We start from the raw sequence: 12,756 nt of genomic DNA, 5'->3' as shown, positions 1-12,756 counted from the left end.
TCTATCCTACTTTGAGGGGAAACTGTATTGAAGTGAATTGACTGTGTCTGTGAGGGTCATAAAGGTACATAGCTAAATGTGTATTTATAAAAAGGGAAAAGGAAGAAAATTTTCAGGCTTGGAACACGTAGTAATGCATATAAATTTAATTGATGCAGTGAAGTCAGTTTATTCACATCTAAAGATATCTTAAAGCCTAAAGTCCACAGCTAGGTGTGTATATATATAAGATTATGTGTGTCTTGTGTAGAATATTTTGTTGGCTTGCCTGTAATTAAGTTTATTTAATTGAGATGTATACTTATCTGTTTAAAAATACAGCATCTGAAATAATTTTTAGCAAATGTGCAGTTGAGTTTCATTCATAAATGTGATCATTGAAGTAAGCTGCAATTTAGTTACTGATTTTACAGTATATGTCTGTGTAGGCTGTATCATGAAACAGGGGCATATATGGTGCTGGATGTTGGTGGTGGATGCCAAGTTTTAGTGGCATGATTTTGATCTGATCTGTGTGATAGGTGGTAATCCATCAAGTGCAGTAGGACTTCTTCCATTAGTGAGTGCTAATGGGAATCTTGTTATATCACCTTTTAGATGAAAATCATGTTTCCTAAAATTTCTAAAAGAAAATTACTAGTAATAAGAATTCCCTCCCCTCTCCACTCTAAAATTTAGATTTTATCATGTATAGGGCTCTGAATCATAAAAATTTTAAGTCAAAATGTTGCCTAAAATATGACCAAGGGTCATAGGTATACTCTTCCACATCAGATAGATAACTTGGACTAGCTGAAAAGCTCTGGTAAACCTAAAGACTTCACTGTGGAGAGGGAAAGAAAGAGGCATTTTTGGTTGACCTTTGAATTATCAGACTATAAAACAACTTTTTGGTGCAGAAATGGATTCTGCATAGCTCATAGCTGGTTCTGGACCTCCCTACAGCCTTAAGCAATGGCTTTAAACAATTTCATCTGGACTAATGTGCAGGGAACAATGTCTGGAAAGAAGAAAGGAGGAGTAGTTCACATGTAGTGCCTGTTCAGGGCAACACTTGTAACCTTAACTGTGGCTATATGACAGCTGCTTTCTTCCTGAAGATTGACAAAAATGAGTTTTCCTACTGCTTTTAGGAATGGAAAACATCTTGGGGACTCTGCTCTGGGTACATTCCTGTCTGAGCATGGGCTCGAAACATGTTTTCACAGCACTTGGCTTGTAGCTTCATTGGCTTCATCACACCTCAGCCTTTGAACCTCTTTTTATGTTTAGATGAATGAAAAACTGAGCAGGCACTTTACAGAGTTTCCTTACTATTATCCATGGGTAAAGAAGAAACCAAGTTTAGTTTTGAAGGCACTGGGAAATGTGTGCAACACTATTTCATGCTTGCCTCTTCTTCTTTTGTTAGAATTATTTCATCCATTTTACATTTCCTGAAACATTAAAAATGGAATTCTATCAGGTGTTTCTTAGTGTGTTGTGTGGTTACCAAATCTGCTTCTTAGCAGGTGTTTTTTTTGTACGGGTTGGTGTTTGAGTACTCCTGAGAGCTGAACAGGGGAGCAGCTTAAATATTTTGGTAGTGATGTTGTGGTTGGCTTAAAGATGGTCTAGACATGAGCAGCAATCAAAAGGGATCATCCTGTCCCTATTTGCTCCTGTGGTGGTTTCCAGCCCTTCCCTTGTGCCAGTGACAGAGCTCCTGTTGCAGCAAGGACCTGAGCTAACTGCAGCCTAATCCAGAGAAGATTTCTGTAGCAGCATTAAGCTCAGATAGTGAGACTCTCCCTTTCAGCAACTGAATAAACTCAGGTAATGCAGACCTCATTATGAAGGTCAGTCTTAAATCAGAGGACTCAGACTGATGGAGTAATATGTCATTAGCTCGTCTCCCAGTGTGAATGAAAAATGGGATGAAAAAAACATTCCAGACAATACTGTTAAAAAAATATTCTTTCTTACTGTGTAATTAGTTGTTGTGCCTGAAGTGTCTACTTCTGCATGGGAGAAGTACATCCCTGTACTTCTAATGGTGAGACATAACCTTCATTTTTGTATAAATATTACATGAAGACATTTAAGGGACCGACACTACAGTCACTTTAGATGAAACAAATTAAATATAGGTATCAAATGTGGGTGGTCAGCACAAATTGTAGGAGTCATTTGTGGTTTTTTTTTACGTTGGGGAACTTTATTAGCTTTAATACTGAAGGGTAGCAGACTTCTGTTTGAGCTTTCTGGGGTGCACGGAAAAGAAAGGCATTGTTAGACCTGGAGATCTTTTGTGGTTTAAATAAAACTATTACACCTACCCTGAATGTGGTGTTTATTTTATGGAAAAGCTGGATAATGCAAGAGAACTTAGCCTTTTTAATGTACATTCTTGAGGTTTTAGAGTATTTGTGCAGCCAAGCAATGTTGATTTTGGAGGATGGTAGGAGCCCAAGTAGTGTGGTATTAAAATATATCTGAGGATACATCTTAAGTGGTTACTGCTAAAGTAGTACTAAACCTGCCTTGCAATATCTTTTGAGGTAGTTTTCTTAAATGCACCAGTTTTCCAAACTAGCTTTATTTGCTGTCCTCTGTGAAACAGTAAATGCACATGCTAGTCCATTTGGTGTATTTGACATACTGATTTCTTCTGAAGAGTGGTTCATTAAGATCTAAGGTTTTTTTTTAACTGTGCCCTAAGACTTACTGGTTTCTGAGTAAATTTTTACTGCTTTTTATTAAAATGCCACCTAAGCTTACCTGGGACGTTGAGCCTGCTAGGGTCCAGAGCTGGTAACACGAGGTGATACAGGTTTTGTGCAGTGTGCCTCACGACTCTTGACTTTCCAATGTACAAATCCAAGCTCTGTTTATCACCAGGTGGGACGCAGGGGACCTTGGCACAAGTCCTGTAGCAAGTTTCTGTTGCAAGTCTTGAGTAAGCCTCAAGCTTGCACCTGCAGGACTGCAACAGTCCTCACAGATGCTAGCTAGTATACTTTGCTTTAAAGAAGAACTGGTTCATTGGGTAGTTTATATTGCTAAAGCAATTTGGAACAAGGTGTGCTGGTCCTCCAGCACTGCACTGGGGCTAGCTGTTGGGCTGGAACTCTTCAAGCATTTTTACTAACTTCTGGAGGTTAAGAAATAGTGTGAAAAGTGCATTCCTAAATAGAAGTCAGCCTGGCCAAGTAACCTATGTGCTGTTGAGCAACTACAAATAGAATGAATAGTGATACTTTTACTGGTGAACATAAAATGTGATTTGTCTGGACCACATATCTAATTTGCAGTCACCTAGGTTTGAATTTATGCTCAGATCATGGAGCCAAAGGGGAGGGAGAGCATTGTGGGAGTTCCTTATAAATACAGCTCTTTTAGTAGTTTGTTTTCCTTGTGTTGCACACAGGAAAACTCAAGTGTGATTGTGAAATCTGTCAAAATGCCAGCATTTACTTCCATATCATCCTGTGCTGGATAATGTCAAAGGATGGGAAAAGAGGAAACTGTAAAAATCCTTACATGCAAAATACACTGTTTGACTTCAGTTTCTGTTAGTGGCACTGAAGAAATTATTTTTACCCAGTCACTGTTTGCTTGCAAATTTCATTTAAGATGACTGAAGCCTATTTTGTGTTGTGATCAAATGAAAAATGTATTTGCTTAAGGTTGCCCCTTTAACTAGGTTCTAAGGCGATAAATATTCTGGTTCCCTAACCAAAATCTCCTGCCTCTAGAAAAATATTTAGTTGGCTTTGAGTAGATGCACATGAGATATTGGCATGGTGGAATAATTTGCAAGATCTTCCAGTGAGGGTATTAGCATATAAATAGCAGATGCAATGACGACCATCACAGCTGAGTACATTTAATTTTTAGTTTATAAGATAGAATGGGTTTTTAAATGCATAGCCATCAAGCCTGCTGAAAGACAAATGAAGTTTAGAGTTCACTTGTCTGAGGATGCCTTACATCATTTTTTTTTTAAAAAGGGAAACAGACACACATAAAACTGAACAAAAGTGATTTCTTGGGTGAAAAGTAATTGAGATTGCAAACCAAGTTAATTAGACCATGCAAAATTTATTTGATGGTCCCAGCTGTAGTTTGTGAGTGGTGTTTTAGTAAGTGGATGTGACTTCTTCATGTGCTATCTTTTCTCTGCCTTCTTTTTCTATAATAATTAGTAACTGCTCTACATCTAGTCCTATAAACTGATTGCTTTGTATATTTTAGTCGTTTTATTGCTTGCTTTAATTATGGTGGCAGAGGCTCAGGTTTCAAAATCCCCCTAACAGAATGTAGCAATCAATTTGTATAAAACTGGGAAAAGGACCAAGGGCTTTTCTTTACATCCTTCCAAGTGTTGTGTGGTGAGTGGAGGGGTTTTATTGCCGTTATTACGGGTTGGGATGGAGGAGCTGTGGTTGCACTGAGCTACACTAACAGCTGGAGGCTCTTGGAGCATTGACTCTGAAGTAGAAGATACGATTGCATTTCTACTGGCTTCCAATTTTTGTTTTCAGTATTTTTAATAGGATGGAGACTGATAAGGAAGCATCTGTATTTTCAAGGTTTTTTTAATGCATTCAGGAGCAAATGGTTTGATTGCACTTGTGTAGCTGGAAAAGTCAGCACTATTTTCAGTTTTAATGAAAATGGAGCTGAGGAGTCATTGTACTAACTCTGATTACAATAAAAGTAACGTATGTATATTTTCTACTTTTTTTTTTTTCTACTTTATTTTCAAATGCAGATATGTTCAGCCCAAGAATCTGGAAATTGTCTACCTAAATCCTGTTTCCTCTCACAGTGATATATCTAGTCAGGAATACTACCACATTTAAAAAACAAAACCAAAACCAAACCAAACAAAAAACCACCTAGTTTTGCAAAAGCATGATTCATTTAGATAAAGGAATAAAGAAGTAAATGCCAGCATTATAGAGAAGATTAACACTGTGTGGAAAAACTTCCCTTCTCCATGCAACTTGAGGAGTACTGATGGTGCAGGTAGCCTCTGATGCCTGGGATCTATTTGGTCTCCCTTCAGATAGACCATCCTCTAGTGACAGAGAGAGGAGAGTTCACCCTTGGGCTCAGATAAGACTGCAAACTGTATTAGTGACTTTCCTCCTATCACCTGATAATGAGAACAGATTTGAGAACAGGACCTTTTTTTCCCCACATCCTTTGACAGGTTATTGAGAAACAAGCAGTTATGTGACTACTTATCTCAGATGTACTTAATTCTGTACACTACAAGAAAAGCTTTGAGTTGTAGTATTTATCACTTGAGCTTATACTTGAGACATGGCACACTAGAAACGGCACATTGCTTGGTTTTATATATTCTTGTTCCTCTTGTTTGCACGTTCCTAACAACTCTTTCCTAAAAGCTTATAATTTGCTAATTCTGCCACTCAATACGTTGTCTTAAATATTTATTTATTCTGATTGAAATGTGTTGGGGTTTTTTGAATTGACTGAAAAAAAGTTTGCCTATAGTAGAAAAGTAGAAAATAGGCAGCTGAACTTTCATACTGCTTCTGTAGAGCTTGCTTTGGAGCTTTCTTCATATTTGAAAAGTGAAATTAAAAAAAAAAAAATAAACTATACTTTTCTGACTAATAACGTTGCCCATGAGCTCTCCTCCTTTCTGTCAAAAGAGAATGGAACAAACCAGCATAAATGGGATAGTTCTGATGAAGTACCACTGGAATTAAGTAAATTGAGATACAAGCACCTACTACTGCCATGCAACTTTTTGGATTTTCACCAGTGATTACTTCAATATTTTAAAGTAGAAAGAAAACAAGTTATCTTGTTAAAAATTATATAAAAATAAAAGACTTTGTTTGTTTGAAGGAAAAAGGAGGCTTAATTCCTTATAGTTAGCTAAGCAGTTAATTTTTCTTACAGGAAATCTAAATTTAATAGAAGACCCCAGGGAAATTCAAGGGTGTGAACAATAAGCATAATATTTTATGAAAATGACCCCCATATTTAAAATCTGGCACTATATGTTATGCATTGTAGCACCAAGTCCACATCTACCTTTTAGAAAATTAAAACACATAAATTCTGTTTAGTGTTTGATATGCACTGCACTAGCTGAAAGCCATAATGCCCCTAAAACCTTGGGTTGCTTTTCACCTTTCATAAATTCCTGGGTAGATTCTATACAAAAAATAATTTTCAGCTCCGTGGCTCATTGTTATTCAAACTTGATTGATCGTCGTCATTTACTCAGTGAGGAAGTTAAGTGCTCCTGTCATTTCCAAAGAGTATAATTGGGACGTTTCACAGGTCAGCGGTAGTGACAGGTTTCCCTTTTGATTAGTGTTAGACTGATAACAAAAATTACAGTTTCTTATGATTAATGTTTTCTATAGTACTTGAATGCACAGTTCATGGGTTGTACCTAAACAAAGTGAATTTGCATCTGATTATGCCTTTTCTCTGCCAGGCTTTTCACGTGCTTTAAAGTTTTAGGCCATGCAGGTAGTACAGCAAAGTTGCTTTTAAAGCAGTTTTCAAGTTGAGGATTAATGAAGCCCAGAGAATTTTTAGTATATTAATGTACAGAGAGCTACGTGCCTCCAGCAACACGTGAACAAATTGGGAGAAATTTCAATTAAAGATAGTACTCTGCTGAACTCTTTCTGGTCCTCTCAGATATGCCATGCGCGTGAGTGCCTGGACTATACCCACGGATACTTCAGGTGTAATCTGTCAATTTAAGTTAAATGATGGGTCTGAACTGAGTTTTCTTTCTTTTACTAGTTTGACATTATTTCTCAATTCCTTAAACCTGTTGCTGTTTATTTGTTTACAAAGTACTCCTGAGTAAAAGCTGTGGAAATATTGAATTTACTTTCCATGTTTTATAATGTGAAAGTAAGTCAGCTTTTACACCGTGGCAGAAAGCTGTAGATGAGGATCATCTATGGTAAGTTTTAGCTTGGCAAAGTCTTTTTTTTTTCATAGCTAAAGTGGAAAATATGATGTTGTGCTGCTTCTAGCTAGAGAATTAGAAGTGGGTTTTATTTCTGAACTTATTAAACAGCCCCCTCTAAGCTAAAGAAGGGATGACAACACCAGCAGAATTTTGAAACCAAAATACAAACTGACCTCTCTTCAATCTCTAGCCTTTCATTGTGCAGAGGACAAAACCTGATGATGTTTTTCTTTCTAACGGCCATTGGGAAGGTCTTCTAAAGGTTGCAGTGTAACACAGGTGTTCTTTCATGTCTAGTGCCTTTGCAAGTTTGTGGTTAGTGGTAGAATATTTGACCCTTTGCGTTAGAACTCTATTTTGGTTTCTGCTGTGGAGGTCAGGTTCAGCATGCATCTGTCTTGGCCATGCTGGGTAAGGAATGAATTCCTTCTTTCCTTCAGAAAAGGGAAAGTGATTGCAGTGGGGAAACAAAAATCCTAGGGTGCAGGAGCCTCCAGCATAGCCTGGAGGTTGGCAGCTCTGTCAGCTCTCCAGGTAGTGGTCATAGGGCTGGAGGGACTAAGTTGTGGTTGTTACCTATCTTTGGCAGCAGGGTACTTTTCAGCATGATTATGGTGAAACTTTATTTTAAAATTGACTGATTAGGTGTTCTCTGGTAAGAATGCAGTAGTAAATCTATTCTTCAGGACAGTAAATCTTTTTTCTTTTTTTCCACTGGAACTGCAGCCTTCCTAAGTCTAAGTAATTTTTTTAAACAAAGGAAAGAATTGTACTTCTAACTTTTACCATCCATTCGTTATATGTTAAAGTGTATAAATGTGTATTAATATCAATTAATGATCTTTGTTAGAAATCTGTTCAGTCCAGCTTACAAGTAGTACTGACCAAAAAGAAATGCTCATTTTTTAATGATTTATTTTAAATTTTTAACTGCATTCAGTAAACCAAGGTTGATTTCTAGGGTTTTTGGCTTCAGAGTATGTGTATGGTTTAAAGGAACTCAGCTGTGCAGCTGTGTGACACACGATTAGAGCAGTGAATTAAATTGGGAAAATTCTGCTGCAGGCAAAACCTGCAGTATCCTCCGGTGCTTGTAGCCATGGGTAGTTGATATGAATATCAATGTAAGTCAGGTGCAATAAGAGAAGTAAAGAATGTGGCTGCAAATAGTAAAAATGGTACAATTCCTTATCTACTGCTTTGGCTTGCTGCAGTGAAGTTGAAAAAGTGATAGCCTGTGGTGAGGCTGGTTTTAGTGGATACCCTTATTGTTTCCTAAACTTGTAAAGGTGCATGACAAGCATACAGTGATGTGCTAATTGTGTTGTTTTTCAGAATTAGGTGACTGCCAAGGTGAGCAAAGGAAATCAAGCCTCCATCATTGCTGCCTTTTTAGTGTATTTGGCATTTGCTGTTTTAAAGTTTTGATAGTATAGGCCATGTCTGAGGTAGCACAGATTCTTTTAGCTTATGTGTAGTATAGAAGAAAAAACTCATTTCAGCTATGAAACAAGCTTAGAAAAAAAAAAAGTAGAGACTTGCTGGCACATGCAGAGTAGTACCTAGCTGAAATGAAACAGAAGAACCCTTTTACATTAATGAATTGCCTTGATTAGGAACTCTGTTTTTATTTTTCATTTAGTCATAGATATTCAGTTTCAGACTGCAATGTAGACCAAGTGCACATTTAAAACATCCTATTTTGTTGGTTTAGACCATAGCAGTCTGTGCAGGCTAACAGTGTGAATGGTTAGGATGTACCAAATTAAAGAAATAAGTGTATCAGATTATTTTTAGAGGTGTCATGATGAAACACAGTGAAATGCTGTAGTACACAGATCTGTATTATCTTCTTACTTTGGTTAGTATTAGCTTGCCAGTCCATCACCTTCTCCTTCTGTTTGCCCGCTCTGGTTTTGAGCTTTTAACCAGTTGTGACATTATTTAACAGACCACAAACTAGGTGCAGCTAAAGTCAACCTAAGGAAACGAGATATGGCTGTAATTTCCTCATTAAGTCAAAATCTTGATGTTATTTTAAGATTTTTTTGTTCTTGTCTTATAGCTTCACACTTTCTCAGACTTCACCAACTGCAAGTGTTCTAATGGATAAAAGGGGCTTTAAAGAAGCCCTTAGGACAGAGTATGGCTTTAGAGATAAAATGTTAAGCAAAGGCCTAATCTTAGATCAAGATTAAATACATAATTAGGGAAATACTTTTGACATAGAGCAGTCTCAGTAGGGCTATCAAAACGTCTGTAAAATATTTTCACTGTGAAGGGAAATGAAAAGCAGTCTTCACATTTAAAAAAAAAAAAAAAAGACCAAAACAATATCTCTGTAGATGAAAGCCTCGGATGACGATGATGACGACGAGGATGAAGATGAATTTGTGGAGGTCCCTGAGAAGGAAGGTTATGAGCCCCACATTCCAGACCACCTGCGTAAGGAATATGGTGAGTTTGCCCAGCTGTGACAAGCTTTATCCCTGCATGTTACTGCTGCACTAAGGTAAATAAACAGCCATTCTAAGTAATAAAGTGATCAGCGGTGTGGGTAATCTCTGACTGCTATGAGGAAGTCATTACATGGACACGGGAGCAGCGATTGGCCCTAGATAAACAAATACTTTCTAGGAGCAAGAGCAACTGAGACGAGCAGCTTATTTCATTCCATCATGTTCCACTGTAGTTTAGAGCCAGAAGTAGCACTCTGTGTGCTTATAAGCATGCTAAACACTTACTGGGAGTGAAGGGATTGCAAAGTAAAGCTGTAAATGAGCCTCGATATTAGAAATGCTGGTGACAGTCTGGTGAGATGGGATAAGGTTCTTCACTATCACCAGCATTAATAGAAGTTGGAGGTGTGCAGCCGCTTCCTACCGTAGGGTGGCCAAACAGCTCAGAAAAAAAGCTTTTTGCTTTTTTGTTTATTGCTGGTTTTGTTGGTTTTGTGTTGTTTTGGGTTTTGTTTTTTTTTTTTCCCCACTGGGTTGTTACCGCAAGATGTTAAATGAAGCTCAGCATTCAAGTGCAGAATTATAACCACTGAGCACATATCATATGACGATATAAAATCTTTGTCTTACCTTCTTTTAATGATTCTAAAGATTCTTTTAAAGATTGTGAAGGGTTTTTTTTTAATATGTTGTGAAATTGAAAGGGGAGTTATGGGGGAAAGTTCACTTCAGATAATCAAATTTCAATGCATTACTCCATGTCCTTTGTACATCTAGCTTAAGTGTCTGTAGCTTTGCATCTGTGTAGCATTGTGTATTTTAAGACTTGGAAGATTTTAGTACATTGTAGAGCAGGAGAGGGTAGCTGCCATCACACAGAACCTAAAAACCTCAGACACTGTAAGTTTCTTGCTCCCACGTTTCACCATGAGTATTTCGTGTAAGACTGATGCTGTGCTGACTTTTTCAATCCTGTTCATGCTTATTTTTAACTTATCTGTGGTTTCCATCATAGAAGTCAGGCTGCAGCTATTATCTGCGTAAGCCAAACGTTTCTTTTTGCTGAAAGAAGGATGTGTGCCTGTGTAAAGCCAAGATGATGTAGCTTGGGTGACCTTGTTAGTGTCTTCTACGTTCAACCTACAGCAAAGGATGATCACTAATGATAACCTGTCGTGGCTGGGTTCAGTTCAAGGACATCTCCAGGTGTGAAGTCCTGCTAATGCCCCAGTCCATCTACCCCATCTAGACTTAACCTGCCAGGACACTGTAGGACGCAAGGCCTGCATTGATTATCTGTGTATCTGTTCCCCCACCAAGAACTTTGCAGCAAGTCCAACTGGCTGGTTGCAGTTTGTGTGGAGGAGGTAGATGTCTCCGTACCATTTAAAAAAAATGTGGAAATTAGCAACTATATAGAGCACTGAGATTAGACTGGAGAGCAAGTAGCTGCTATGTTGGTTTTGTGTGACTCTTAGCATACGTGTTTTTCATACCTTCAACAAGAGTCTCATGATTCCTAACATGCAAAAGTTCTGCTTATACTTGTTAACTTCCACTAGAAGTGTGATGTACCCATCTCTTTCCTCTCTCCCTTTATTCCCTCGTCTTCCTCATGGACACACAGTTTAAAAAAAAAAAAAAAAAGCATCTTGCCACCCTTTGTGTAATACTACCACAATACTTCATTGCTATTTGAATTCATCCTCGTGGAAAAGGAGAAAAAGAACAAGCCTACTATCCACTCAAGGATATTTAAAAAAATCTATATAAAACAGATTAGTTTAAATACAAATTGGAAATATCTTACTGCTGATGGAAAAATATATTATAGTGAAGAAGCCAATCAGAAAACAAAACTCTCTCATTTTGTATACATGTAGTTACACAGGAGCTAATGGTCACACTTGGCTGTTCTTCATATGGTGTGTTAAAAATAACATTTTGAAACAAATGAACCATTCTTGATGTCCTGAAGGTATTCAGCTTTTCTTGCTGCCATTTAAAGTTGTTATGTAAACTCTCACTTCAGGAAGGAGTCTGAAAAGAATTCAGAATTCCTGAAAAGAATTCAGGTGATCTTTTAAGCATGTGCTTTCTTCCAACTTTGTGCACTTAAGTGTTTTCTTAACACTTAAGTTATGTTTTCTTAACACTGGTCATCTACTAGTTCAAAATCTATGTCAGAAGTCAGCATTCAATTATTGTGTAAATCAACAGACTTCTGTGTAATTACCTCAGGTCTGCATGAGGAAAATGGAGAACTAACTGTATTGGCTCCACTGGATTCTGTTTGGCTTGTGTTCATAACAAAGGAAAAGAAGCATCCCAGTGGCACATGTAGGGAAGTGAATTTGCATATTAAAATACACAAGAATATATTGATTTCCTAGTAGCATGTTGTCATCAAGAGTGGACTGTTAGGCAGCCAGCTCTCTAGTTAAATATGGTTCTTTGTTCCATATGCAAGCGTAGTTATCACAGCAGTGACTTTAGCTTTATCTTAATACAATCCATGTGGGGGTTTCCTGCATTTGTTTAGTTCACATTTAGTTCATGAGGACTCTGATTGAAGAAAATGGAAGTCTGTGCAAGGGGAATGTTCTAACTGGAACATTAAACCTTCCATGTAAAATAAAATTTTGGTGTTATGTAAAAAGTGTGAACAGTTTAAAACTTTTTTCCTTATGGTGTTACTTTGCCTGACCAAACCAGGAAAAGTGAACAGCTCCACATTAACTTTTTATACTAAACAGGAAAACAAAGTTGCAAAACGTGGATCTGGAAATAGATTGAAACATGACATTTAAATTATTGGTTTAAAAGTCACTTCATTCCCTTTCACTTCTCCTAGTAGAATGGAAGTATTGTATCAACAAAGTCAATTTCAAGCCGAGATGCTCTCTGATGATGCATACATGTATTTGTGGTTCTCCTGAGATCTGAAAAGTTTGTTTTAAAAAAAAGAGACACTTAGAAACAGGGCAAGCTTTTTATGCCAAAGTATATAGACATGTACAGTTGTATTATCTCTGTGTATATGTAGCTGATGATCAGGATCTCAAAATTGATGATGATATGTAATATATAAGATGAACTGAGCATGGGTACAGTTTGGGTAGAGGGAGAATTAAACAAGTCAATTTGAATCTCCATGTATAAGATGAAATGTAAATTTGTTAAAAGAATTTAGGTGATTAGATAACTGAAGTGTGAAGATATAACCCATTAGGGGTGTCATGCCAAATTAGCATTACCAGACTTTTAACGACCTCACATTTGTATAATCCTTATTTACACTTGCACCTGATGTCTGCAACAGAGAAGAGCAGTGGT

At 37.3% G+C, this 12,756-nt stretch overlaps 1 protein-coding gene across 1 annotated transcript in view; it reads left to right on the top strand.

Moving 5' to 3' along the window:
* Nucleotides 1-5,555: 5,555 nt before the first annotated feature.
* The window catches only part of LOC103779515 (UV-stimulated scaffold protein A-like), a gene marked incomplete at its 5' end in the record, with an annotated part of 33,336 nt that continues 26,135 nt past the window's right edge, over nucleotides 5,556-12,756 (top strand). The window contains 3 exons of the mRNA XM_008947141.1: nucleotides 5,556-5,726; nucleotides 8,913-8,962; nucleotides 9,307-9,418. Coding sequence (XP_008945389.1) covers nucleotides 5,556-5,726; nucleotides 8,913-8,962; nucleotides 9,307-9,418 — 333 coding nt within the window. The remainder of the gene's footprint in view (nucleotides 5,727-8,912; nucleotides 8,963-9,306; nucleotides 9,419-12,756) is intronic.

Source organism: Merops nubicus, unplaced genomic scaffold (assembly GCF_000691845.1).
Source record: "Merops nubicus isolate BGI_N331 unplaced genomic scaffold, ASM69184v1 scaffold6949, whole genome shotgun sequence".
NCBI classification, from domain to species: Eukaryota; Metazoa; Chordata; class Aves; order Coraciiformes; family Meropidae; genus Merops; species Merops nubicus.
This window is presented reverse-complemented; position numbering and strand designations above follow the sequence as displayed.